Source organism: Cervus canadensis, chromosome 30 (assembly GCF_019320065.1).
Source record: "Cervus canadensis isolate Bull #8, Minnesota chromosome 30, ASM1932006v1, whole genome shotgun sequence".
In the NCBI taxonomy this organism is placed as follows: Eukaryota; Metazoa; Chordata; class Mammalia; order Artiodactyla; family Cervidae; genus Cervus; species Cervus canadensis.
Window position 1 is genome coordinate 3,287,040 of NC_057415.1, and position 27,623 is coordinate 3,314,662.

The 27,623-nt window shown below is 52.2% G+C and overlaps 1 protein-coding gene across 1 annotated transcript; it reads left to right on the forward strand.

Moving 5' to 3' along the window:
• The first annotated feature begins 6,877 nt into the window (after positions 1-6,877).
• RHOBTB2 (Rho related BTB domain containing 2) lies at positions 6,878-27,060 on the forward strand. Its single transcript, XM_043453464.1, has 10 exons — positions 6,878-7,467; positions 11,780-11,981; positions 12,616-12,719; positions 13,252-13,437; positions 14,076-15,100; positions 15,400-15,518; positions 16,933-17,083; positions 21,427-21,515; positions 22,521-22,626; positions 23,994-27,060. Exons 2-10 carry the CDS (start codon positions 11,790-11,792, stop codon positions 24,209-24,211), a joined length of 2,190 nt encoding a protein of 729 aa, XP_043309399.1. The 5' UTR covers positions 6,878-7,467; positions 11,780-11,789; the 3' UTR covers positions 24,212-27,060.
• Positions 27,061-27,623: the final 563 nt, after the last annotated feature.

Genomic DNA, 27,623 nt, shown 5'->3' on the forward strand with positions numbered 1-27,623 from the left:
AAGGCAGTCCATAGGGGATGCAACTTTGTACCCTTCTTGTCACTTTTTTGCCTAGAAAGCAGGGCAGAAGTAACACCATCTATTTTCTTTCTGCTTCTGGCTGTTCTAGTAGTGACTTCCAGTACACTGTCCTGAGAAATGAACATCCCAGGAGACTCGGGGTAGATCACGGCATTCATGCTGACGGTCCTTGTAGCTCTTTAAAAACTTAAGCCTATGAGTGCTCAAATTTCTCTACTGAATGAAGAGCCATTTCAAAGCTGCAGTATATGTTTTATGGTGGCCTCAGCCAGCGGTGGTTGCCCAGGAGGCAGGGTCCAGGTAGGGGGCTTGGGTGGATGGGCAGAGAGGTCTGCATGCTCAGATGTCCACCAACAATGCTGTAGCCTAGCCTGACCCAGATGGGAGGGGACTGCAGTTCCTGCCAGAAGCAGCCCTGCCACCCCACAGTGTGGCTGTAAGAAAGCTGCAAACGCTGGCTGGGCTTGGAGGATCTCAGGCAGAATTCACTGCTCACCTGCTTTGTTCATTTTCTCATGATCTTCCTGCGCATCCCCCCAATCCCCACTTCCCCCAACTCCCATGGGCCACCAGGCACTGGGCTAAGGTAGGCCTGAAATTTTCCAACTTTGGTAGGTCAGATTGTCGGAATTCCAGCCCCCAACCACAAGCCCGCCACCCCCGCCCATCCAAACCTCATGCTCCTGTGCTGTCTGCACTCTGCAGGCAGCCCGGGGCATATGGGTGCACGTGGGACTGCTCCTCCTTCCCAGCATAGGGCCATGGTGGGGAGCAGGCAGAAGTGGAGGGAGAGTTAGAGGGGTCACACAGTCCCTGATCTCAGCCCAGGAAGATGAAAGCATCTAGCCACCCCTTGACTTTGGGCAAGAAATATTGTTGTCCTCGATGGGAGATCAGAGAGATGATGTTCCTTGATCAAAGTCACACAGCCATGATGGAGGGGCTACTAGAACTGAATTCAGCTCCTTCTCTGTTTTGATTTCATTCACTCTGGGCTCTTGGGGCTGCTGTGGTCCACATCTTTGCCCTCAGTAGGCTTTGTGGGGGGTGGGTCCTCCTTCTCCCTTGACTTCCTTCTGTCTTCCCCCTACCCCTGGGGAATGGTCCCAGAGATGCCCTTCCATTATCCTTTAAAGACACACCACCACCTGCTTCCAGAGGTCTTTGGCTGGCCTCTCCAAACCACCTCCTCCCAACCCCTGACTTTTTTCTTTTCTTTTTAAAAATTTTTGCTTATTTATTTATTTATTTTTGGCTGTGTTGGGTCTTCATTGCTTTTGCATGGGCGTTCTCTAGTTGTGGCGAGCAGGGACTACTCTAGTTGTGGAGCATGGGCTTCTCACTGCAGTAGTTTCTCTTGTTGCTGAGCACCAGCTCTAGGGTGCTCAGGCTTCAGTAGCTGGTGGCTCCTGGGCTCCAGAGCGCAGGCTCAATAGTTGTGGTACATGGGCTTAGTTGCCCTGCAGCATGTGACATCTGCCCAGACCAGGGATTGAATCCATGTCTCCTGCATTGACAGGCAGATCCTTTACTGCTGAGCCACCTGGGAAGCCCTCCAAGCCCTTTTCTCAATCATTCCCTATTTCTCCAGAAGTTCTCAAATTTTCTTGGCTGAACTGGCCCCCAAATGACGACAGCTCATTTAAAGGAAGCTGCAAGTGGGGATGATGGCACAATGGGGTTCTCTCTCTGCCTCTTACCCTGTGTCTAATCCCTCTGCCCTCCTCTCCAAAAAGCTTCCTTCCGCACTCGGCCTTGGCAGCCATCAGCTGCTATTTTACTGAGTCCCAATTTGGGTCAGGAGCTGCTCCAGTGAAAAGAGCAGCTAATAAAATATAGGCCGTCCATGCTAGGAACTCATATCAGATGTAAGTACTGGAATGAGTGTCGAAGGTCACCTGAGCCAACCCCTGCACAAGAGGAAGCTGAATCTCAGAGAGATCCGGGAATTGTCTGTCACACAGCTGCGTAAGAACAGATTCCAGGCCTCCTGATGGCCAATGGATCTCTCTTTCCGAATTACCAAACTAGAATGTGCAGATGCCCCCAGCATGGGATGGCCCCTGACCCCAGTACTTGCCCTTCAAGTAGCCCCTTGACTCTGAGATGGCCTCTCTCTTGACCCTGGTGCTGAGTGTCTCAGCCTATTGGGCTTGGGCAGCAGAAGCCACGCCGTGGCCCTGAAAAGGACCCTCTGTTTGGGCTGACTGACCTGGTGGTACCTCTTTGCTTTCCTCACTGTGTCCTCATTCCTTTTCCCTCTCTTTCCCCCTTCCCTGCCCCATTCCCTCCCATCCAGCCCAACTGTGAGCCTGGAGCGAGCACCAAGCAATGGCAGCTGGAAGAAAAGGCCAGTATGACCTGCGGAGGTCCTCGATGGACAGCCTGTGAGTAGCCACTGCGTGATGTCAACTCCTTCCCCATTGTTTTCCTCACCCCAAGCATTTATTTACCTGTCAAGGATTTATAGAAAGTCTCTTGAGTGTCTGTTGCCTGGTGCTAGATGAGCATGAAGGGTCCTCTTTTGAATAAGCACAGTTAAAGACCCTGATGCTGGGAAAGATTGAGGGCAGGAGGAGAAGGGGGTGACAGAGGGTGAGATGGTTGGATGGCGTCACCAACTCAACGGACATGGGCTTGAGCAGGCTCTGGGGATGGTGATGGACAGGGAAGCCTAGCATGCTGCAGTCCATGGGGTCACGAAGAGTCGGACACGACTGAGAGGCTGAACGGCAATCACTTCCCATAAGAGTCCTCAGTGCTGTGAGGGACACAGAGGACCAGTGATACAGCAGGGTGACTGATATTATTAGGGGGGTCTAGAGGAAGGGTTGGGGATGTAGATTTTGTAGCGGATACTCACTGAAGACTTCCTGGAGAAAGTGACATCAAAGCTGAGACTGGAAGGATGAGTAAATAATATCCAAATGAAGAGGGTGGAAAGAGAAAGAGTGTTCAGGCTTAGGGAATCCCTTGAGCAAAGGCCCAGAAGATTCCTGTTTCCTAGTGGGGACCTGGAGGTGCCTCCTGAGCCTTGGGCAAGAAGACTGAGAGACTCCAGGCTTCCAGATTCAGCGCCTTCACCCTGCAGGGGCTCTGCATCTTGAGAAGCCTGTTTTTGCTCTCCTACAGGGTGGCAATGCCACACTGCTGGGGAGAGAGTCATACTTGTGCTTAGAAGCTTCAGTTGTGTCCGACTCTTTGCAACCCCATGGACTGCAGCCTACCAGGCTCCTCTGTCCATGAGATTTTCCAGGCGAGAGTACTGGAGTGGGCTGCATTTCCTTCTCCAGGAGATCTTCCTAACCCAGGGATCAAACCCAGGTCTCCCACATTGCAGACAGGCAGGCGCTTTACCATCTGAGCCACCAGGAAAGCCCCAAGAATACTGGAGTGAGTTGCAATTCCCTTCTCCAGGGGATCTTCCTGACCCAGGGGTCAAACCCACGTTTCTTATGTCTCCTGCATTGGGAAGCAGGTTCTTTACCACTAGCGCCACTTGGGAAGCCCAGGGAGAGAGTCATCCTAAGTCAAAAAGTCTGTGAGGTGGGCTTCACAGAGGCTTGAGTGTTCTAGGCGAGGGCTGAAGAGAAGCAAGGCTAGTAGCCTGCAAATAGTTGAAGGGCTGAAGCTGCCTGGGAAGCAAATGGAACATGCAGGCTGGAGAAGGGCACAGTGGGTGGGGTCTGCCTAGCTTGGGCTGGCACCAGGGAGGGACCTTCAGAGCCAAAGGGAGAGGAAGGTTTGGTGGCTGAGAGTCTGCTTCAGGGGTGCCTTCCTGAGAAGTGATGGAGAGTTCTCTCCCCAGACCAGCCTCCTGCTCCTGGGCTTCAGAAAAACAGCAGCGCAGGGTGTCCTGGAGGAGGGTGGTTAAGGAGATAGATGGTGGAGGGTGACTCTGGGGGACAAGTTCAAGGGGTTTATGTCATGAGGCAGGAGGAGTCACAAGGGGGCTCTGGTGAGGGAAGAGAGGATGGGGAGGGAGCAAGCTAGAATGGAACCTACCTCCAAGCTGCTAGCAGCCCCTCAGGCTGCAGCCAGGTGCTGTCCCCACGGGATGAGTAAGTCCAATGATGCAGGTCCCTGCTTGGGCCACCAGCGGAAAGGCAGTGCAGACACCCAGCCAGCCAGTGACGTGGGGCAGTCAACAGCCCATTCTGAAGTGCTCTCAAGAGACAAACAGTGGTTCCAAGCTGCACGAACTGGGCAGAGGGGATCAGTGTGTATGTGTAACAGAAGAAAGGAAAAGGCAGAGAGAAAAAGAGGCCGGGAAGCTTAGCTTCCTGGGAACTTCCCACCCAGGCTTGACTTGAGAAGTACCACTGACCCTTTAGCAATAAGAGCTTCAACCGTGCAGGTCCACTTAAGGGCAGATGTTTTCCCCCCAGTAAATAGGTATACAGTTGGGGCTCCCTATTCACGAGTTTCTGCATCCGTGTGCATGCATGCATGCTAAGTCGCTTTAGTCATGTTAGACTCTTTGCAACCGTATGAACTGTAGCCCACCAGGCTCCTCTGTCCATGGAATTCCCCAGACAAGAACACTGCAGGGAAACCTGAGAACAGGGAGGACCAACTATATTCATTGAACTTCATCATTTTATATAAGAGACTTGAGCATCTGAGGGTTTTACTATTCCAGGGGGGCTCCCAAAACCAATCTCTGGTGGATCCAAAGGAATGATTATAATCCAAAGTCAGGAAAATGGTCTCTCCAGGGCTAGGGTGGGTGGGATGCAAGGGGAGGTGGAGGGAGAGGTGGCCTGTGTATGAAATGCTGCCAAGGGCAAGGAGCTGGGGCCTGGGACAGGGCTCAAAGTGGGCCACCGACAGCTCCTTGGTTGCTGGCGAGGGGACCCAGCCTCAGGAAATGGCTCTGTTTTCCAGGATTCTGGCACTGGCAGGCTGGGTAAAGATGAAGCAAACGTGGTAGCCAGATCCTTCGCTTGGGAACCAAAATCTCGAGGCTGTCTTGAGTAGCTGGGAGGTGTGAACTGAGGGCCAAGGTTGGGTGGGAAGATCTGGCATTGGCCACAGTTGAGGCAGAGGCTGAAGGCCAAGACTTGGTAGTGACCTGCCTCTCAAGCTGAGAAGTCTTCAACTGTCTTGATGGGCAGTTGAAGAAGCTGGGATCTGGTGCCTCTTTCTCCAAAAAGGGAAAGGGCATTGGTTCTGTAGCTGCAGGCCCTGTAGCACCTTGACTTTGAGTAGACGTCAGTTCTGTTTCCCTGCTTTGTGCTGCACGGGGACTGTCCCTGCTGCCGGGATGTGTGAGACATGAAGCCAACAGGCTGGTGCTCTGAAATGGGTCCTCTGAAAGGGACTAGGGTGTCAGATACCCTGCTTCCCACCCCCCACATGGCACCCGTACAGAGATCCCATGCTGTACTCTTTTGTCAGGCAGTGACCTCTGACACAGCACCCTCGATAATCCTTAATCTCCAATCCAGCGCTAAGTGAAAGTCGCTCAGTCGTGTCTGACTCTTTGCGACCCCATGGACTCTACAGTCCATGAAATTCTCCAGGCAAGAATACTGGAGTGGGTAGCCTTTCCCCTCTCCAGGGGATCTTCCCAACCCAGGGATTGAACCCAAGTGTCCTGCATTGCAGGCGGATTCTTTACCAGATGAGCCACAAGGGTAATTCTGCTCTAGGGAGATTCAGAGGAGGGGTAGATTAACGCACTTACTGAACATGGACCAGGCCAGAAAGCAGGAACATCTTGGTGGGCACCTTCTAACTATAAGCATTCACAGATGGGAAGCATGCTTCAGGCAATAAAAAATCAGTTTTTTCTTTGCCTTTATTTTTGGCAATTATATGTTGCAGAAACTATTATTAAAGCATATTTGCATTTTCAGAGGATAAGTTGGAGGTGTGATGGAGTGGGATTAAGGGGGAGACACGTCAGTCTGGGCTTTTAAAAAAATTGTCCAGAGGTAATCCATAAGATGGATAAAACCAGATTGAGTTGACTACTGTAATTACTCGCAGTCAAGATCCTCATAATTAAGGATGAGGATCCTTGAACACGGGAAACTTCCTTTGAGGACCACTCATATTACAGATGTCATCCCTTGTAATCTGTTATTTTCCAGAATTTTGAGAAGAGGGCCCAAAGGTACCATAGATAATGTTACCACGGCTAGTGTCGTCGTGGCATTTAAGAGGGCAGAAGATATGAAGAGGTGAACGCCAGGTGGCAATAGACTGAATATGGGATGGAAGAGGAGCCTTCTGGACAAAAGAGAGAGGGGAGAAGGCCGACATGGTAAACAGGCGCAGGTGCTACAGGGACCCACCCTGAAACTCATTAAGGGCCACGGAAATTGGAGACACAAGTCTGTAGCTGCAGGGGCGGTGATGGAGGGAGGAAGGCCCCCAAACACCAGAAAAAAACGTCCCTTTTGGCAGAGGAAACGCTGTCTTCCTCTTCCCTTGGGCAAGCGGTGGAGGCCTGGGGCTAAGGGAGAGGCAAAAATGTCAAAATCCCCTTCCCTAACTCGCATCCCTTCCAGGGCTGACTAGCATGCTGTAGGCGTTCTTTCTCAGCCTCCCGGAGGAAGCGGGGGGGAGGCGGGACCCTGAGTGAGTTTAGTGAGGTTTGGAGCTTCGCCAGGTAGAGGGACGCAACCCCGGCCCCCGCAGGCGAGCCTAGAGCCTCTACTCGGCGTCCCTCGGGGTGAAGCCGAGGTAAGCGAAAGTGAAGAGGAAGCAAGCGACGTCGCGAGGCGGGGCCTCCGGGACGTCCAATCCCCTTCTTTCTCCGCCCCTTTCCCGCCCATTCCCCGCCCCCTCAACTGATTTCGACCAACGGGGCGCCGCGAAGGGCGGTACCTGTCACGGCTGGCGTTCTGGGTGAGATTTTGCCCCCACCTTTTTCCCCTCCCTCCCTTCTTTTTTTTTTTAATCCCCTTTCTCTTTTTTTTGTGAATGAAAAAAGGAGGTCGCGAGCTGTCCCTGGGACTGCAGCGCTAGGCGTCTTGGTGGCCGCGCCTTCAGAGCGGGCCCAGGCGCGTAGCAGCGGCGGCCTCGCCCCTCTCGCCCACTCCTGCCCGCCGCCTCAGGCCTCCGCAGCCAGAGAGGACCGTTGGCGGCGGCGCGGCCCAGCCGCGGAGGTCTGAGCGGCCGTCCGCTGCCCGGCTCTGGCGCGCCTCCGTGACATTGGGCGCCGGGAGATGCTGATCCGGAAGAGGCAGTGGCCGCAGTGCCGCGCGCGCGGCCGCTCCCGGCCCGCCGTCCGGCCTGGGCTGCTCTGTCAGAGTTTCTGATGTAACGCGACCCGGGCCCGGAGCCTGAGCGGCAGCAGCAGCAGCAGCGCGGCGGCACCGGCATCTTCCTAACTTGCACCCGCGGAGTGACCCCAGCCATTTCACTAAAATGAGCGTGCTTAGCAGGAAGAGATGTGTTCCTTACACTAGAAATCACCCCGTCACATGTAGCGGTGTAAGTAAATGATTAATTTATATTATAGCCGGGTTGCGAGCAGCCTCTGGAAACGCGCCGCTTCCCCGTTCTGCGTCCTCCCGGGGGCCCTGTCTGCGCCCGTCCTGATTTCCCTCGGGCGTCCTCTAGTCCCTGGACTTGAGCTTCGGCTGCTGGGGTCTTAGCGGGCGGGGAACTAACCTTTTCTGGGTTTATCTAGGGAAAGGAAAAGAACTTGATTGCCGTGGCATGCAGTAGCCTTCTCCTTCCCCCATTTAAATAAAAAAAAAATTATTTTGTATGTGTGTGCAGAACAGCGTGTCAAGAAAAAAAGGTCCAGAGTAGTGGAAATGTTTCCGTTAAAAACATTTAATGGAATGTGGGGGTTTTGTTTGTTTGTATTCGCCATTCTGAATATGTTACTTTCAACCCATTCCCTTGCAGTCTGTGCATCTGAGTTCTGGCAAACTACGGGGAGAAATCCTTAGGGTTGTTTGTTGATCTTTGAAGAGGCTTATTCTGTGTTTAGGCTTGCATTTTTGTTTAACATGACTATTCAACATCTTTTTGGGCCTTGCTGCCCATCGGATCTGTGGGGGGATTGATTCATCTCTCTGCTCCACTCCCCCCCACCCCCCCACAGTGTTACAGTGTCAGCGACCCTGGTGGGAGCCTCCTTTAATTGGAAGGCCACCCTCGCTGGTCTTCTCTTCCTCATCCTGTCCATCCTCCTTGATCTTTACCTTCATTTTCAAGATATTCTTCCCTTTTGTATTTTGTAAGATGCAGGATGTGGGATATTGGTTGCTAGGAGACAAAGCAGGCTCCCAGGGAGATTCTGTTGTTTCCTTGACAACCAGACTAGGGCAGCTACAGATGAACAAGCCTCCTATCGGCTGTGGGAGGGAAATGGGGGGCTTTTCTGGGCTCTGCAAAGAGTGTGTGTAGGGGTGTGGAGGTGGAACTGGGAGCCTGTAAGGGTTGTAGCTAATTTGAGCACACGCCTTTTGTTCTGACCTGGCCTGAGTGCAAAGAGCTGGGACGTTGGTGGGTAGGAGGCTGTCTTTGGACAAGGGAACAGGGGTTGTGGGATGGGGTGTGAAGGGAACGTCTCGGTGACTCTGGAATCACTGAGGAAGAGAAGTGGCCTGGGGGTCATGACAGCCAGTGCAAGGTGTCAAGGAAACCATAGTGTATGGAAGTTAATCAGGAGGCTCAGAAGGAATGGGGATGAGGCAATTGTGTGGAAAAGTCTAGAGTCACTGAAGGTGAGAATGCCAGAAGGAAAGGGGAAGTTGAGAAGCTTATTGAGTGGGCTGTGCCATTGTATACCAGCACCGTTACTGTAAAGTAGCAATATTCTAGAGCAAAAATTACATTACTGTTGACAATGGCATCATATCTCCAGGACAGGATCCTTCTAAAGACAGGCCTGATTAGACTAAGAGTTCTGCTTGCTTAAGTGGGCCAGTGTGGATCTTAAAAGAGAGGTATAATTACACATAGAGATATGTAATCTGGCATTATATAATACCACATTACATAAGAAGGCAAATACCTCCTTTTGGCACAGGCTGTCTTGGCACAGATTCATCAAGATTCAAGACTTGCTTCTGATGCCCTCATACCCATTTTTCAGAAGGGTAGACCATGGCACAGAGAAGTGAAGTGATTTGCCCTTTCTCAGATCAGACAATGAATGAAGTTTGCCAGTCAGGCAGTTGGGATGGGGGTGGACTGGGTGAGAATGATCAAAATTGGGAGGAAGTCAAAGGACAATTAAAAGAAGGCTGCAGGGGTGCTGGGGAAATGGATGGGGAGGGGCCGCTCAGCCAGAGGAGCACCCAACAGGTCTGCTGTCTAAACTCCCAGCACAGTGTCGCTCTTCTGCTTGTTGGTTGGCTGTCCCCTGCTTAACCCTAAAGGTGCAAAGTGTGCGCGTGAGTGTTTGAATTGTAGACTCATCAATCTTGGACCAGCACTGAACCACTCTGCTGGTGTACTGACATCCTGCTCGCCATCCAGCTGCTCCTGGGTGTGAGAGCCGATGTGTCTCCTCGATTTCTCATCCCCGCTTCTGTCTACACACCTCCATGCCGCTAGGACCTCAATTTAAGAAAGAAGCTCTGTTGGCTAGTAGGTTTCTCTTTTTCTCCTACATCTGTGTATATTTGTATTGTGGATTCTATCTGTTTTGTTCTTCAACTAATAAAACAGAAATCGCAACCCAGATGACTCCCAGAGCCAACACATCCTTCCTGCTGTCTGCCTTGAGATGAGGAACTGTCAAAGTAGGGTTCCTGCTTTTCATCAGGAGAGTGAATTTGGGGGGAGGCAAGATGGTGGGCAGAATAATGGTTGCTTGCTGGAGAGGGTGAGAAGGGGTGGAGGAAGGAGAAGGAATGAGGCAGACGATTGCGCTGGAGGCTAGGGAGGGACCTGCACAGAGACCCCTGGTTGTTTAGATCCTGTAAAATTCCAGGAAAGAGGCAGCGCGTGTCTCATTGGAAAGTCCTGGCCGTACTTTTTGCTAAGGTGGCTGAGATGCATCCACTCGAGCAAAATCCCAGTTGCCATCGTTGCATATTTCAGGTCTGCATTCCTGCATGCTGGCATCTAGTTACAGCCCTGCAGGAGCCGAGCTCCTCTGTTGCTGCTGGTGGCCTGGCTCTTGGGCTGGATGGCTCAGCAGTGAGAGCTCCTGGGCAGCCTCCAAGGCTCCTCTGGGCTCAGCCTTCCTTGGCCTAGGAAGGAGTCCTTCAAATTGCTGCAACCCCCAGCTGACTTCAGGCACCCAGGGAATGTGAGCAGGGGCAGGTCAGTGACCCTGGTGAAACCAAGCTTGCTAATAACGCCTGCAGTACCCCACCTTCTCTCTTCAACCCTTCCAGGGGGGAGTGGATGCCAACTGGGAGGCTGTCAGCAAAAACCCCTAAAAGCCCAGGGCCCCCTTCTGGAGATAGCTTTTTAAACACTGACGTGACATTTTGACTACAGAAGGGCCTTCTGTTTGTTCGTTTGAGCCATCCCTCTCTGTGGGTGGATGAGCCGCTTCCTCTCTACCTAACACAGAAGGAAACTGAGGCAAACATTTGTTCAAAAATTCAGGCCCGAGTTTCTGACTCTCTGCTTTCCCATTACCTGTGCAGCCAGTTTAATGAGCGTCCTTCCAGGAGTGCTGGTGTCTGAGGGCTTCCAGCCTGAGACTCTTCCTCCCCAGGAAGGAAAACGGTGGAAGGGAGTGTATCTCATTTTCCCTGAAACTGGATGTGGGATACCTGGAGGGCAGGCCTGGGTAGGGGATGGGAGGGCTCACTGGCCCATTAGCTGTGGGGTGTGTTGTCCCAGATTTCCCAGGTGGCTCAGCGGTAAAGAGTCCACCTGTCACTGCAGGAGACATGGGTTGGATCCCTGGGTCGGGAAGATCCCCTGCAACCCACCCCAGTATTCTTGCCTGGAGATGGACTACAGTCCATGGGGTCCCAAAGAACCGGATACGACGGAGTGACCAAGTGCGTGCACACACACGTACTGTGCCAGGCCACTGCTTACCCCCACTCCCACCATCTCAGTACTGAGTGAGCCCCCTAGGCAACAGGATGGTCCCGGAAGAGGAGAGGAGAGGCCTGTGGACTGCTCAGGTGCACCTGGAAGCTGCCTCAGCTTGGAGAATCTGGAACAAAAAACTTCAGCATCTCCGTAAGGGGGCTGGGGTTGAAGGATAGCCACAGGCTATCCTATGGCCAGTGGGGCCGCTGCCCGTTCTGACAAGTCCATTAAATCTTAATTTAATTTTTTCATTTAAATTTTTAAGTTTTAATTTAATTTCATCTTAATTTTCTCAGCAGCCCTGCCCTCAGGCATGCTGGGAAGGAGGGGTGGGGACCTGGCCCTGGCTCCCCACCTCTCACTGGTTGTTGTTCTGCTGTTGTTCTGCCGTTCAGCCCTGCGGGCTGGAGGAGGAGAGCAGATGATAAATGAGCTTCCTAGGCAGATACCTCTCTTCCCAGGAGATTGGGGACCGGCCCCGAGCAGACTCCGCCTCGGGATCTCTCTCTGGCGTTCCCCAACCAGAAGCCCTGCTGCTGGAGGATGGAGGCAACAGGAGGCAGACCAGATATTCACCCAGTGGAGCCGGGCCTCTCAGCCTGAAGGGGCTCCTGTCTCCTCGGGCCCCTGTGGAGCCTGTGCCCGGAAAGCTACCCACTCCCTTGTCTGCCTCTCTGCTCAGATGCTCAGAGAGGCGGCAGCCCCAGCAGAGAAGAGCTGCTGGCCCTGGCCCTCAGGGGCTGGCGTGCGAAGTTGTCTTGACTGCTTCTCTCCTCTCCCTCAGGTCCCAATTAATGGATTCTGACATGGATTATGAAAGGCCAAACGTAGAGACCATCAAGTGCGTGGTGGTGGGGGACAACGCTGTGGGCAAGACCAGGCTTATCTGTGCCCGGGCCTGCAATGCCACCCTCACCCAGTACCAACTGCTTGCCACCCACGTGCCCACGGTTTGGGCCATTGACCAGTATCGGGTATGCCAGGAGGTAAGGCTGCAAGTCTATGGCCTCGCTCATCTGGGCTTCTTCCCCAGCGATCTCTCCAGAGGGGGCCTATGCTGAGCTCATGGAAGCCCCCTAAAGGTTGAGTAGGGGCAGCTGAAGAGCACAGATCCCTGGGAGGGGCCTGAGGGGAGCCCACCCCAGGGGAGGGCTCCCTAGCCCTTTGTGTTTGTCTGAGCTGGAGCCTGGGGCATGTTGTGTAATCAGAGCCCCCAGTAATGGGAAGCCCTGGAGCTGGGAGAGGGGTGGTGCTTTAGAGAGATGAGAGCTGCCGGGAGAAAAGAAACTGCTGGCTAATGATACCAGAAGACCCAAGGCTGGGAAACATCTGATTGGCAGGTACAGCTGAGAACAAGGATGGGCTCCTTGGGAGACTGCATCACTCCCATGACTGTCTGCCCTCTGGAGTCTCTTCTGTCCTGGCCAGCTCTTGGTTGGGGACTCAGGTGTTCTTGGACACGTAGAGGGAGACACTAGCTGTCCCTCCAGCCCCCATGCTGTGGGACCCAGGAGTGAGCTGACCCCACCCCAAGTCAGCATGCAGGGCCCCCAGGAACCATTGCTTTCGCTTCTCTCCCCTCTCCCTGTCCCACCCTGCCCCCTCCCCACCCCCCGCCAGGTGCTGGAACGTTCCCGAGATGTGGTAGACGATGTGAGCGTGTCTCTCCGCCTCTGGGACACCTTCGGAGACCACCACAAAGACCGTCGCTTTGCTTATGGGAGGTAGGGAAGGCCCCTGCTGCCTGCAGGGAGCCAAGTGGATGGGGTTTTTCCTGCTTTCCCCGAGGTATAAGGACACTCTGTGAAACTGGGAGGAAGGAGTGGAGAAAACAGCCCTGGGAGACCCTTGACGTGAGGGCAGCCTGGGCTGGGCAGGGAGCCGGCTTTGCAGTCGGGAGGCCTGGTTTCAGTTCTCCCCCGTTAACCAGTAACGCTGGGACTTTGAGCAATTAGGAAGGCTGTTCTGAGATGAGTTTTCTCAGATGAGATGGTAAGAGTGATCATGTCTAAATCACAAGAGAGCTGTGAGGTCAATCCAAGAGTCTTTGAAAGCTCTCAAGTGCTAACTTGGGGGTACAGAAATAGGAGGTGCTATGATTAAATGTTTTGGGTAAGATCACGTGAGCTGATCCATAAGACAGTTGTGGGACTGCAGTGTAGGGGTGCCGTTGGGTATGTATTCTCCCTTGTTCCAGCAGCAGGGAACCTATCACTAGCTTTCTCTGCCTATAACCTCACTCTCTCCCACCCCCAGGTCTGATGTGGTGGTTCTGTGCTTCTCCATTGCCAACCCCAACTCCCTCCACCATGTCAAGACCATGTGGTACCCAGAAATCAAGCACTTCTGCCCCCGAGCACCTGTCATCTTGGTGGGCTGCCAGCTGGACTTGCGTTATGCCGACCTGGACGCTGTCAATAGGGCCAGGAGACCCTTGGCTAGGTAGGGAGTCCTGGTGCCTAGGGAGGGGAAGGTGGCAGATGGGGAAGGGGGAGCGGGGGTGGGGGAAGTTGTGTCTCTCAACTCCCTGCTCAGCCCTGAGAGAATGCACAGAGCCTCACTTCTCTCCCTCTGTTTGAAGCAGACTCACATAAGGGGCCAGTAAGAATGTTCATTCTTTTATCCATCCATCCATCTATACATTACATACAGAGTGGGCAGTACTGGGCTAAGCATCATGAGGAAAGGAGAAGGAGAGGTAATCTTTGTGTGAAAGGAGCTTGTAATCTTGCTGGGAGATGAACTGGATAGGAGAACGTGTTCAAAACCAGCATGCTAATTGCCAGAGAGGTAGTCAGCCCTCCTCCTACTTTGAGCCGGGGAGATCACCCAGGCCTACCATAGATAATGGAGGGCTTCCTGGAAGAAGACAGGATTAGAAGTGAGCCTTGAAAGAATGGTAGGATCTGGCCAAACAGAGGAGTGGAAATGAACAGGGCAGGAATGGGGCTTAGACCCAGATCCTCAGCAGGGACTCCCCCCGTCAGGTGAAAAACACACAGGATCAGGGGAATGCATCTCCCCGCCCCCCACCCCTCCAGCACCGACATGAATTTGGCTTCCCTTCTTGAACGTGCCAGGCCCATCAAGCCCAATGAGATCCTTCCCCCGGAAAAGGGCCGAGAGGTGGCCAAGGAGCTGGGCATCCCCTACTACGAGACGAGCGTGGTGGCGCAGTTCGGTATCAAGGACGTCTTCGACAATGCCATCCGGGCAGCGCTCATCTCCCGCCGGCACCTGCAGTTCTGGAAGTCCCACCTCCGCAACGTGCAGCGGCCCCTGCTGCAGGCGCCTTTCCTGCCCCCCAAGCCGCCGCCCCCGCTCATCGTGGTGCCCGATCCCCCCTCCAGCAGCGAGGAGTGCCCTGCCCACCTCCTGGAGGACCCGCTGTGTGCAGACGTCATCCTTGTGCTTCAGGAGCGGGTGCGCATCTTCGCCCACAAGATCTACCTCTCCACATCCTCCTCCAAGTTCTACGATCTGTTCCTCATGGACCTGAGTGAGGGGGAGCTGGGGGGACCCTCAGGGTCAGGGGGCCCCCGCTCAGAGGACCACCGGGGTCACCCTGATCAACACCACCACCACCATCATCACCACCACCACCATGGCCGGGACTTCTTGCTCCGGGCAGCCAGCTTTGACGTGTGTGAGAGTGTGGAGGAGGGTGGGGGCTCTGGGCCTGTTGGGCTCCGGGCATCCACCAGCGACGGGATCTTACGGGGCAATGGGACAGGGTACCTGCCTGGGCGGGGTCGAGTGCTGTCTTCCTGGAGCCGAGCTTTTGTGAGCATCCAGGAAGAGATGACAGAAGACCCACTGACTTACAAATCCCGGCTGATGGTGGTGGTGAAAATGGACAACTCCATCCAGCCAGGGCCCTTCCGGGCTGTTCTCAAGTACCTGTACACAGGGGAGCTAGACGAGAACGAGCGAGACCTCATGCACATCGCCCACATCGCTGAGCTGCTCGAGGTCTTTGATCTGCGCATGATGGTGGCCAACATCCTCAACAACGAGGCCTTCATGAACCAGGAGATCACCAAGGCCTTCCATGTCCGCCGGACCAACCGGGTTAAGGAGTGCTTGGCCAAAGGCACCTTCTCAGGTATGAAACAGGCTTAGGAGCTGGTGTCCCAGAGGCAAGGGAATTCCCTCCAGAGCCTTCTGCAGAATCTGGGTTGGTCTGGTAGCATTCTGAGTCATCTCAGCCACCAATGTCCTGGAGATACTGTGGCTCTGCTCCTGAAACTTAGAGCCCCCAGCCTGAGATTGTGGTCATGTGGTGCTCATAGACTGTGGCTTCAGGAGGAAGCAGTCATCTGGGAGCAGTGTTGACCCATGGGGTTGGTTGTCCCGTATTCTTTCACCCCATCCTCACCTGATGCATCTTCTCTCACCTAACAGATGTGACCTTCATCCTGGATGATGGCACCATCAGCGCCCACAAGCCCCTGTTGATTTCTAGCTGTGACTGGATGGCTGCCATGTTTGGGGGGCCATTTGTGGAGAGTTCCACCAGGGAGGTAAGGCTAGGGTGGAAACGGTTGGGAAGGAGAGAGGTTTACTCCCTTTCCATCTGAGGCATCTGTCACTTCACAGTACTTCCTTCAGCCTCGACTCTGTACAAACCACCAAGTGATGGGCCCAAGAGAAGTTTGTGAGATGGTTCCTATAGCCCAGGACTTTGCAATATACCAAGATGGGGAATTATGGTCACATCCTAGCTCTTTAGTTTAGAAAAAACTTTTTTCCTAAAGCAGTAAGAACAGATTTTTATTCAGAAACTATTGCAATAGGGGAAAAGAGATCTCAGTATAGAACTGGTTTTAATTCTTAATTGAGCATGATCAAGTGGGGATTTACAGTCAAGGCATAGGGTGGGAGTCAGTGGGTAGGAAACATCAGGAGTCAGTGGGAGTTACAGCCACATCAAGACTTGAGTTCAAGTCTGACCTCCTTGCTGCCCTCCTCTGGACTGTGACGCTGACTGTCCACCCCTCAGCCTTGCAGTTAACAGTGTCCTCCTTTGTGAAGCTACGTAAAGTCCCAAGGGTCCGCCCAGCTTCTCCAGCTCATCTGAGGTTTCCCTTGAGTATGGGGATGAGATCTTTTATTTCTGCTGAGTACCCTCCTCAGCTCTGGTCCCTCAGTCAGTAATCAGCAAACACTTGAATGAAAAGCTGAGCAAAGAATGTTAGTGCATAGCATCCTGTAACCCAGAGAAGGGATTTCCTAAGATTTCTGGGTCAGGAAGATCCTTTGGAGGAGGGAAGCGCACCCCTTTCCAGTATTCTTACCTGGAGAATCCCCTGGACAGAGGAGCCTGGCAGGCTACAGTCCATAGGGTCGCACAGAGTCGGACGTGACTGAAGCGACTTAGCGCACACTGGAAAGGGAGTCCTTCTCGGAGGTGAAGGGGAGACTTTGAGATTTGAGTTGTCTCTGCTCCCTGAAGCATGAGTGGGTTGGGATGTGCAAAGTGTGAGGTGGGAACTCTCCAGAGCCACAGAAGCAGCTGTAAAGTTCCAGCCAATTCCCAGTGCAGCCTGGAGAGGCTGGCAGCTGATGAGAAAGCAGTTTTTGTCTTGGTCCTGCTCTGGAGAGGTCCCAGAGGCCCAGAGCTGTAGCTTGGAGCAGCCCAGGGAGACCAGCTGGTGTTCGCTCCGTTCATCCACATCCCACTTGCACTGCTCCCCGAAGGATAGAGTGGGGCCAGGTGCAGGTGACCGGAAGGACTCCTTCATGCTTCCTCCAAACCAGAAGGATGCTAACGCGAGTCCAGGTCCTTTCCAAAGCAGGTCCAGGGACCGCAGAGGGGTGGCGGCCTGTCTACGGGAGACCAGCTGTCCAGGCCAGAGCCTCTGAGTGTTCAGAACTGCTGCTCTCTTCCTAAAGCCGGACCCTGCTGCAGCCCCCTCCATTGCTTCCCACCCGCAGGTGGTGTTTCCTTACACAAGCAAGAGCTGCATGCGGGCCGTGCTGGAGTACCTGTACACCGGCATGTTCACCTCCAGCCCCGACCTGGACGACATGAAACTCATCATCCTGGCCAACCGCCTCTGCCTGCCGCACCTGGTCGCCCTCACAGGTAGCTAAGCCCAGGGGAGGGGCCTCCAGGGAGGAGGAGGAGTCAGGGGACCCCCTGGGAGTCGTGATTTCTTCTCTCACCTGTCTCCTCCTAGGGGACAGGCCGCCAGCACCAAGGGGATACGTTTACATAGCGTGAGATACGTCGGTGCGTACTGGGGTTGCGGTGAGGACGTGGATGTAAAGAAATGTCTGAGAGGGATGCTCAGTGGGTTCACCTGATAGGTCTCTCTAGAGGTTATTGCGGCGCTGTAAGTGGGCAGTAGCTGCCATGGCTCAAGGTTCTCAGCTTGGCCACACTCAGGCAAGCTTAAGAAATCAAAAAGAACAGAACACCATTCCTCATTCCTACCCTTGCATCTCCTCCTTCTTCCTTTCCTTTTTCTTCCCCTCTCTCATTTCCTTCTTCTCTTCCACCTTCACTTTCTCTTTCTTCTTCTAGAAACACAGTAAACATTGACCTAATTGTTGGTCAGTCCTAATTCTTTGATTCCTGGAAGATCCTGCGAGCTAGAGCTCAGGTTTCAGGATGAACCAACCCCAGAGGCTTGGGTGGAGCAGGGACTGGGACAGGAGGGAGACCAAGGAGCAGCACTTGGGGTCCCAGGGCAGGAGGAGAGATGGTGCAGTCCAGATAAGTCGTCTAGAGCCCGTGGTGCCCGCCAACAGGTGGCGCTCCTGAGCTGGAGTCAGCATGTGCCTTCCATTGATGTTGGCGTTGGTACCTGTACTGGCATTGATGTCCAGGTAAATGTCCTTGTGTGGCTCGGCGGCAGAGAGCAAAACCTCAGATACTGAGTTGAGGTTCAGGGAAGGACCTGGTGTTAGAGCTGCTGTGGCCCTCGGCAGATGATCAAGACTGGGACTTGGCTGTGAGGGAAGCAGTGATCCTGTGATGAGAAATGAGTTGAAAGGTGGGGCTTGGTCCCTGAAAGAAGGCGGAAATGATTGACCAGAATCACATGTTAAGAGCTGAGCCTGCACAGGCAGGCCAGGGGACACTGAGGGCTTTAGGGCAGGGAGTAAGAGGCTTCTAAAGATTTCAACTGCAGAATTCCCTGGTATTCCAGTGGTTAAGGCTGCACTTCCACTGCAGGGGGCATGGGTTTGATCCCTGGTCAGGGAACTAAGATCCCAGGTGCTGAGCAGTGCGACCAAGAAATAAATAAAAAATAAATAAGATCACAGCTGCAACAATTTGAAAAAGTGATGCAGCCTTCCCAGAACACAGAAAACAGTCCAAACTCTTAGACTAAATAACTTTTGAAAGACTTGCTACAAAGAAATGGCCCAAGTGAAAAAAAAAATGTATTTAGGTGTTTCTTTAAGTTTGTTTCATCATAGCAAGCAATCAGAAACAAGTCAAACAGGCACACTGGTTAAGTACACATGGATGGATTTTGCAAGGTAGCCATTAAAAATGTTACCTCTCACTGCTGCATGGGAAGGCTTATAGAAAATAACATTGAAGGACCTTTCCTGTGAAATGCTTCATACTCGCTAAAAAACACATTTAAAAAATATGTTTCTGTGTACCTTGTCAAGGAACAGTGGAAAATGCCAAGTGTGGTATAATAAGTGACATGTTTTGTGATATAAGCTTACTATGAAGTTATTAATTTAAGCTTAATTTTTAAAATGTTAAATATCACACAAAAACATGTAATATGTATTCATCTTAATAAATTATCACAAACCAAAGTGCCCCTTGCTCGCCACACCAGAGCCCCCAATCTGTCCCTCTCAACCATAGGCCCTCCCCACCCCAAAAGTAACCATTCTGCCTGTTGCTCTAAGATATTATTTATGATCTCTCTTCCTTACTCTTCTTCATAGTTTTATCATCCAAGTGTGCATCCTGAAACACTATAGCATGATTTTATTTTTTATATATCTTTTAAGGTTTTTTTTAATCTGTAAGTACCTTGTCTGTTTAAAAAAAAAACAAAAAAACTTTTGATTTGTTGGAAAAACCCTCTGATCTAGGGAACTGAGATTTTTTTCACTGATTGCCTTTCTGTAGTACACCATATTTCCTTCCTATCAACTGGCCTTCAGATCTAGAGGCTAGATTAGATCCAGTCTTCTTTTGGTGAGACTACATTTTATAGGTTGTTTCTGCTTTTCATCAAGAAGCATAGATCATCTGTTTTTCTCTCTTTTTGTGGTGTTAGCAGCCATTGAGTTTTATTGCCTGGATCCATTCACTTATTAAGTGTTGTGAAATGGTAGTATTCCAGTTCGGTCTTTCTTTTTTTTTTTTTAATCTGTTAGAATACTTTCAAAAGGAGAGAAACTTTCCCTCATCTATAGTTTGTTTTCCCAGTGGAATAGTTCATGTAGGAAAGGCAGGTAAATATGTATTTTAATTTACCAGTTGTTTTTCTTTTCTCTTATATTTATGTACTTATTTGGCTGCAGTGGAGTCTTAGTGGTGGCATGAAGGATCTTTAGTTGGGGCATGTGGGATCTAGCTCCCTTACCAGGGGTTGAACCTGGGTCCCCTGCATTGGGAGTGCAGAGTTTTAGCCACTGGACCACCAGGGAAGTCCCAGTTTACCAGTTCTCAATATACACATTTGTTTCCTATCATCCTTGGAGAGTGACCAGTTGGTTTTTTGTTATAAATATTACATGTGATTATGAATTCTTGGACTTGAACATACTCTTGGTTTTTAGTTCAGGTCAGTTGCTCAGTCCTGTCCGACTCTTTGCGACCCCATGGACTGCAGCATGCCAGGCATCCCTGTCCATTACCAACTCCTGGAGACTACTCAAACTCATGTCCATTGAGTCGGTGATGCCATCCAACCATCTCATCCTCTGTCGTCCCCTTCTCCTCCCGCCTTCACTCTTTCCCAGCATCAGGATCTTTTCAAATGAGTTGATTCTTCACATCAAGTGGCCAAAGTATTGGAATCTCAGCTTCAGCATCCATCTTTCCAATGAATATTCAGGACTTATTTCCTTTAGGATGGACTGGTTTGATCTCCTTGCAGTCCAAGGGACTCTCAACAGTCTTCTCCAGCACCACAGTTCAAAAGCATCAATTCTTTGGCACTCAGCCTTCTTTATAGTCCAACTCTCACATCCATACACAACTACTGGAAAAACCATAGCTTTGACTAGATGGACCTTTGTTGGTAAAGTAATGTCTCTGCTTTTTAATATGCTGTCTAGGTTGGTCATAGCTTTTCTTCCAAGGAGCAAGCATCTTTTAATTTCACGGCTTCAGTCACCATCTGCAGTGATTTTGGAGTCTCCCCAAATAAAGTCTCTCAGTATTTCCATTGTTTCCCCATCTATTTGCCATGAAGTGATGGGACCAGATGCCATGATCTTAGTTTTCTGAATGTTGATTTTTAAGCCAACTTTTTCCCTCTCCTCTTTCACTTTCATCAAGACGTTCTTTAGTTCTTCGCTTTCTACCATAAGGGTGGTGTCCTCTGCATATCTGAGATTATTGATGTTTCTCCTGGCAATCTTGATTCCAGCTCTCGGTTTTAAATAATTGTAATTAACTTTATGGAAACTCAGATACTCTACTGTTCCTTTAGCCTGTAGAAGTCTCTTCAAGTTGGCTGCAGAGTCTCTAGAGGAGCTTTCTGATGGTCTGGAATGACAAGATGTTCCAGGTTCATCTTGTACATTTCCTGCCCCATACCTGGAATCAGCCATTTCTCTAAGAAGTCTTGGCTTCCTGTAGTTGGAAATGGGATTTCAAGGCTACAATATTTGCATTAGCACTGCTTTTGCTATTGGGATGGCTGTTGTTTCTAGGTCTTTTTCCATGGACTGAGCTGAGACATATTACTTTTAAAGATAAAATGCTTTATCAGTTTATACTGATACAGTTAAAATTCAGAACTAAAAGTGTTTACTTCTTCCCTAGAAATGTCTTAATATGAAATGCAAGGTTAGTACACAATTTGTTACAAAATTTAAATTAATATGAACAACTTGATTGAATCCTTAGCTCTAATTCATAGTTCTCAGCAAATTTGAGATTTACTATCCTCTCCCATCAGTATCAATGGCTGATTCTCGGGGTGGGGGCTTTCACCCAACCTGTATAAGTCCTTGCTGCAACATAAGTAGCTTAAAAAACCTTCATAGGTTATTCTAGTCTCCTCCTTCACTTCCCACCTCCACTCCAGTGGGAAAGTCTTGCTCTAATCCTGGTTTCCTCACTGGTGGGAGGAGACTTAAATCTCCTGTGGCCTTTCCTAGCCTATTGGGACCCCTCTTTGCCCTGCTGTGGGCCCCTGCTGGGGTGGGGGGGATAAACAAGGGCCTGTCCACTCCCGTGGTTCTTCAGCCCATGCCTGGCTGTGTGTGTCACAGAGCAGTACACGGTGACTGGGCTGATGGAAGCCACTCAGATGATGGTGGACATCGATGGGGACGTCCTTGTGTTCCTGGAACTGGCTCAGGTAGGATGACAGGGAAGGAATCTCTCCAACATTCTCAACTCTGGGCTCTGTCTGCCTGTTGGCAGCAAATGGGGAGGGTTCGGGAGGTGGTGGGTAGGAAGGGAACCCATTGACAGACTTGGTTCCCCCAGCGGGCAGACCCATCTTATCCTCCAGGCCAGAGGATTCACCCCAACATGCCAAGAGGAGAGGCTGGCTGTGGCAAGAAGGGACGGAGACTTCAGGCAACCATTGGGCAGGGGAGGGAAACCCAGAGTCCTGTATAGATGCGGTTGCTGCCTGCTGAGGTCATTTACGGCACATTGGGCACTCTCCATCTAAGATGAACTTCCCACCTCCATTTTCCCAAGTGATAGTGTTAGTTGTTCAGTCATGTCTGGCTCTCTGCAACCCCATGCACTTTAGCCTGCCAGGCTCTTCTGTCTATGGGATTCTCCAGGCAAGAATACTGAAGTGGGTTGCCATTTCCTCCTCAAAGGGATCCTGCTGGCCCAGGGATTGAACCCAGGTGTCCTGCATTGTGGGCAGATTCTTTACTGTCTGAGCCACCCAAAACAGGCAAGCAAAATCTCCCCTACCAGCCCTCAGGGTGCCACAAATTCTAAAGATTAGTTTACGAAGTTAAAATATGGCAGACACGCCTGGGAGGTCAGCTCTCTAAGCCTGGTTGTCAGCACCTTAGTGCAGGCTTTGGTCCAGCGTGGAGGACGAGAGGTCAGATCTGAGGAGGGCAGACCCAGTAAGAGGCTACCGCATAGGACTGTGGGTTTCTGGGGCTGCTGGGGGCAGGTCACGGGTGAGGTGGTGGTGGTGATGGTGCCAAGGAGCAAATCCATGTCATTCCATCATGGTTTTGTGTGGCCTTGCCTCTTGAGGTGGGTTCTTTGTGACTCAGGGCCTTTGCCCACCTGCACCAAAGCTCTGACTCTGAAGGCAAAAGTAGACATCTGTGTGCAGACCTTGGCCCAGGGGTCCCAGCACAGACACGCTCCTGTCTGTTCCCAGTTCCACTGTGCGTACCAGTTGGCTGACTGGTGTCTTCACCACATCTGCACCAACTACAACAACGTGTGTCGCAAGTTCCCCCGAGACATGAAGGCCATGTCCCCAGGTGAGCATCCCCGGCGGCATTTGTCGCCTCCCTCTCCTTGGGTCCAAACCTCTGACCTGACCCCAAGGCGCCCAGAGGCTGCCAAAGACCCCTGTGGGTGGGGAGTAGCCTGCAAACACGCACCCAGCCTAGCGGAGGGGGTCCTGGAAAAAGCTTTGGTGTGGAGGGCGGCCCCCCTGCCCCGGCCCGCCGGAGACCTTGGGCAATTCATTCTGCCCCTCTGAGCTTCTGCTTTTCACAGGTACAGTCAGACTAGAGGTGGTATTTTTTAGATGTTTGTGGACCAAACTCCACAATAAGAAATACATTTTTGTCTGTTTGTTAATGTTTACAATGTTGGTTGGTTTCTGCCAAACAACAATGCAAATCAGCCATAATTATACATATATCCCCTCCCTCTTGAGCCTCCCTCTCATCCCCACATCCCATCCCTCTAGGTTATCAAGAATTACATTTTATCTTGTGACCCAGTACATGTATTGAAAAATATATCAGCTGTCTTTAATACTGTTCATGACTCATGACATTAATTTCATAACCTAGGAATGGGCACAAGTCACAGCTTGGACAGTACAGATCTGGGTATCCTCTGGGGTCCCTGCAGCTTGGTCCCTGCTTAATTGATGTCTCAGGTCCTGGGGTCTGACAGGAATCCAGGGATCCAGGATTCATGGGATCCTGGGAGAGGTGTGGCTGGCCTCCCCCCGTTCCTGCCACTCAGTCTTGAGGTCTTCACTGGGCACCGTCTGCTTTGCTGTGACCCTTCTCCCCACTAGTGTTCTACCAGTTCTCCCACTCCTGCTCTCTCATCGTCACCCTTCTGGCATTTTCTTTCTAAAGCACAGCTCTTATTGCATCACTTCCCTGGTTCCAAACTTCCGTGGAGCCCCCACACCTTCTAGAATAAGTCCAAACCCCTCAGCTTAGCCTTCCCTCCCATCTGACCTCCTGCATACCCCCACCCCCGTACCTCCCCTCTCAGAACCCCAGCTCTGCCAGCTGCATCTGCTGTCACCCCAGCCAGGCCAAGCATCTTCTTGCCCACAGCTCTTCTCGCCATTTCTCCCTCATCCCTTGCCGCAGCCTGCTTTCTTCTCCGAGCCTTGATAGGATCTTCCCTCTGCCTTTGAAGAAAAATGCAAGTGGAAATGCCTTTCCCCAGTGTGGACTGTCGGCTCCACTCTCTGGGCAACTGACTCTCTTTGGGGGCTCAGTGAAGGCAGGGCTCCCGCTTCTGGTCCCCAGGGGTTGGCATGTGGTCCTAGGAGGACCAGAGGCATATCCCATGGCAGCGGGGCAGGGGTGGGCGTCCCTCTGCCCCTCCTCCTGCGTCTTTCTCACCCAGCCCTACTGCCGTTCTGCCCCAGAAAACCAGCAGTATTTCGAGAAACACCGGTGGCCACCCGTCTGGTACCTGAAGGAGGAAGACCACTACCAGCGGGCCCGGAAGGAGCGCGAGAAGGAGGACTATCTGCACCTGAAGCGGCAGCCCAAGCGGCGCTGGCTGTTCTGGAATAGTCCGTCCTCAGCGTCCTCTTCGGCCGCCTCCTCGGCGTCCCCATCCTCCTCCTCGGCTGTGGTCTGAGATGCTGCCGCCCTGTTCTGGCCCTGCTGCTGCTGTCCCCACGTGTCTCTGCCCCTCTGCTCCTCCGCATCGCCCCCTCCACCTCCCAGGGACAGAGGACTCGCATAACCAGGACCCTGTGGGTGGAGCTGCTCCCACCAGCCAACATAGCTCAGCACAGAGAGGAGGGAGCCTGGCCTCGTGGACCAGAGCAGTGGCCCTGTGCGGAGGTCCTGATTGCATGGCCGCCCTGGGACAACTCCTGGGAGGCGGGCATCAGGGAGAGAGCTGAGGACCATGGCATCTTGTCTGTGGGTCGGAGAACCCGAGCATCAAAGGGGAAACTCTCCTGCTGAGAAGCTGTGTGTCCTGGTCTGCACAGGCAGCCCCCTCCCAGGGAGCAGCAGTGGGCAGGCAGGGTCCTACCTCTGTTGGCCCCACGTCTCCATCAATGGACTTCAAGGGTTGCAGAGGCTCTGTGGGCCTTTCCACGTGGAGCCTACTCAAATCCTCACTGGAGAAGTCAGGGTAGAAATTAAGCCTTCAGAGCCCAACTCCAGGCTTCCGCCCCTGTGGTGCAGCTGCCAGAAGCCGCAAGTGGAAGGCTTGCCCTCTGCCGGCGTTGCTTCCGGGGCTGTGGGCATCCAGGCCTGAGAAGGGGGCAGAGGTTGTTCAGAGCTGCAGCCCTGGAAGCAGCGCTTCTTGGTGCAATGAGAAACTTCTCTTTCCCCCCATCCTTTACCGCTCAGGTTTGGAGATGGAAATCCAAGGAAACGCTGGAACAGGGGGAGAGAAAGTAGAGGGTGATGGGACCTGAGTACAGCAATCCCATGCTCCTTTGGGCTCCTCCCCCCGCTGCTGGCCAGCACAGCTTCTTATGGGGAGAGGGTAAATTTTGCAAAAAAATGCATACAATAATGAACAAAATCACCACCGACAAAAACATTGTGGCCTCTGTCCCCTCAAAGGAAGAAAAGCAGAAAAAGACCCTGGATGGCTCTCAGTTTTATAAAGCCAAGCAGGGGTCCCCACGTGGATGAGGCATTGGTCGAGGTGGTAGAATTGACTCCGATGCTTTTCAGGAAAGCAGTGTCACCGGCTGTGACCGAGGACGTCCTAGCCCCGCTGACTGACTCTGGAGGGCACGGTGCACGCCTTCAGCATGCTGGGGATGAGGTTGCAGGGGTGGGGAGGGTGGGCTCGGGAATCACCATGGTGTTGGACCCATCACGAGAATCAGACTGTTCTCAACTTCAGCAGGTAACTCCATAGGATATGACCGTGTTGAAGGGGTGCGATGTGGTAGGAGTCAAAGGTCAGGGAAAAGGGCACTGACATGGAGAATAGGAGTCCTTGTAAGGAAGGATTGTAATGAAGCATGTGACCTTACTCAGCGCTGGTTGGTGATAACAGGGAAGAATGGGGGAATTGAACAGGAGCAAAACCAAGGTGAGTCCAGAGAAGAGGAGGGAGGAGACTGGAGGATGGTGGAGGATTAAGACAGTATCTTGCAGCCCCATGGGGGAAAGCTGGGCCACAACTGACCCTCTCCCCCTTTTCTAATTCTGATTTGTATCTCACTCCACACACCCTTGTTAGATTCAGAACACAGAGTCCCTCTGATGAAGGTGGAGCCAGAGAGTCTGAGCTCCTGTCCTCAGCACTCAGGAGTCATCTCATCTAAGAAAGATGCTTTAGGGAGAGGAACTGGGTTTTGGTCCCAGGGCCCGGTGTGGGGGGCTCCACCCCCAATAATCTGGCATAGAGCAACCCCCCCCCCCCCGCAATGGAAACTCTGCATCAATTTTGTGGTGCCAAGACCTAGAGATTTGAGGTCAAGGCCTTGTCAAGAGAAGGAGCAGGAGGTGGCAGGTCAAGTGCATCTTGAGTGGCTGTGACCCATGGTGTCCGAGCCCTAGACTTCAAGGCCATGGCTGCCTCCCCTCCAAGTCCTCCAGGTGGCAGGCTTGGAAACCAGACATGTGCTGCCCTCTACTGGCTGGTCAGCTCACTTCTGCTGCATTCAGGGTGAGGCTGAGATGAAGGGGACAGAAGGGGAGCCTCCGAGGTGGGGTGCTGCTCTGCACCGGCACCTTCACTCTGGAAAAGGTGGAGGAGGCCATGGGGGCCTCCCAAGAACTCCAGGGGGATGGGAGAGCCAGGACCTGAAATCCAACGGCAGGGGTACTAGGTCTCCATGAGGTTGCAGGCCTGAGTCATCTGGCCCACTGATGAGGATGCAGAAAGGCCAGCAGGGACCGAAAGGGAAGGTGGCTCAGGAGTGGTGGGAGGCTCCCCAGTGAGAGGCCACAGAGGGATCCCAGCAAGCAGGGTCTCACCACCCCTTCCCAATTGCTCTGTCAGAGCCAGTCCGTACCTCCAGGGAGCCCAGCAAGCCCCGGTGGGACTTAGAGAGATACCAGCTGGGGAGGCTGTGGGGGACCTGGGCCAGCCCAGTCAGGGGAAGGGCAGGGAGGAGAGGGAGAGAGGAGGGGCTGAATTTCAGTCCCCCAGGAACCTGGTGCCCAGAAGTCTAGAGAGAGCAGGAGACACATTCATGCAGGGCAAGCTTGAGCTTGAGGCATAAAAGCAAGAAGGAAGGAGTGGGTCACACAGCAAGAACACACACTCCTGCACCTGTGTCACTCAGAACTACTCTAGAGGAGAACGGGAGGATGGGGGAGAAAAAACACACACGCCTCTTTTTATATAAAATTGCATATTTAATTTGGTCATGAATTCATAAACATATGAGTATTTTGTACCTAATGGCCTTTCTTGTACTGTTTGATATTTCCAACAAACTCTTCTAAGGTGAGAACTTCCAATGGAGAGAAGAGTGAAAAGATAAACAACCACTAGTGAAACAATTAAGTGCCTATCGTGGGTCAGGTGCTCTTTGGCTTGGATATAAAACAAGGCAACTTCATGCTCTCATCAAGCTTACCTTAAATAAACGTGATGAACACTGACAAGGCTAATAAACTTTAGGTGGGCACTGAGGAAGTCCTCTGAGAAAGGGATAAGTGACCTGACACTTGATTGACAAGAATTCATTTCTGTCTTCCTCTGAAGATGAAGGCAGAGTGTCCTCCACAAAAGGAACAGCAAAAGCAAGAAACCCGTGACTTCCGGGGAACGGAGGGGCAGTAGGGCAGGACCTCTGAAAGGGGAGAGGAAAGGGCTATTGCACCAAGGCCACTGAGGTAGGACCCCTACCAAACTCCACTGGAACACCATACCCTGAACGTCCCTAAATACTCAGTCAATTCTAGTTCGGGTCCAGCCATGCCAGTCTTGGGCACACACAGTTTTGAGATAAACTGAGGAGTACTATTTTCATAACATCATCCTGCCATGACTGGAATACTATAGAGATAGGTATGGTGGAAGGAGGGCTGAAGTGCTTACGAGGTATTTTTAAAAGTAAGAG

What these genes read in the sequence shown, in the direction of transcription:
- RHOBTB2 (XM_043453464.1), top strand. Translation starts at nt 11,790, where the DNA reads ATGGATTCTGACATGGATTATGAAAGGCCAAACGTAGAGACCATCAAG. An exon ending in AGTATCGGGTATGCCAGGAG is followed by an intron (nt 11,982 to 12,615) that starts GTAAGGCTGCAA and finishes ACCCCCCGCCAG; the next exon opens with GTGCTGGAACGTTCCCGAGA. An exon ending in TGGAGAGTTCCACCAGGGAG is followed by an intron (nt 15,519 to 16,932) that starts GTAAGGCTAGGG and finishes TCCCACCCGCAG; the next exon opens with GTGGTGTTTCCTTACACAAG.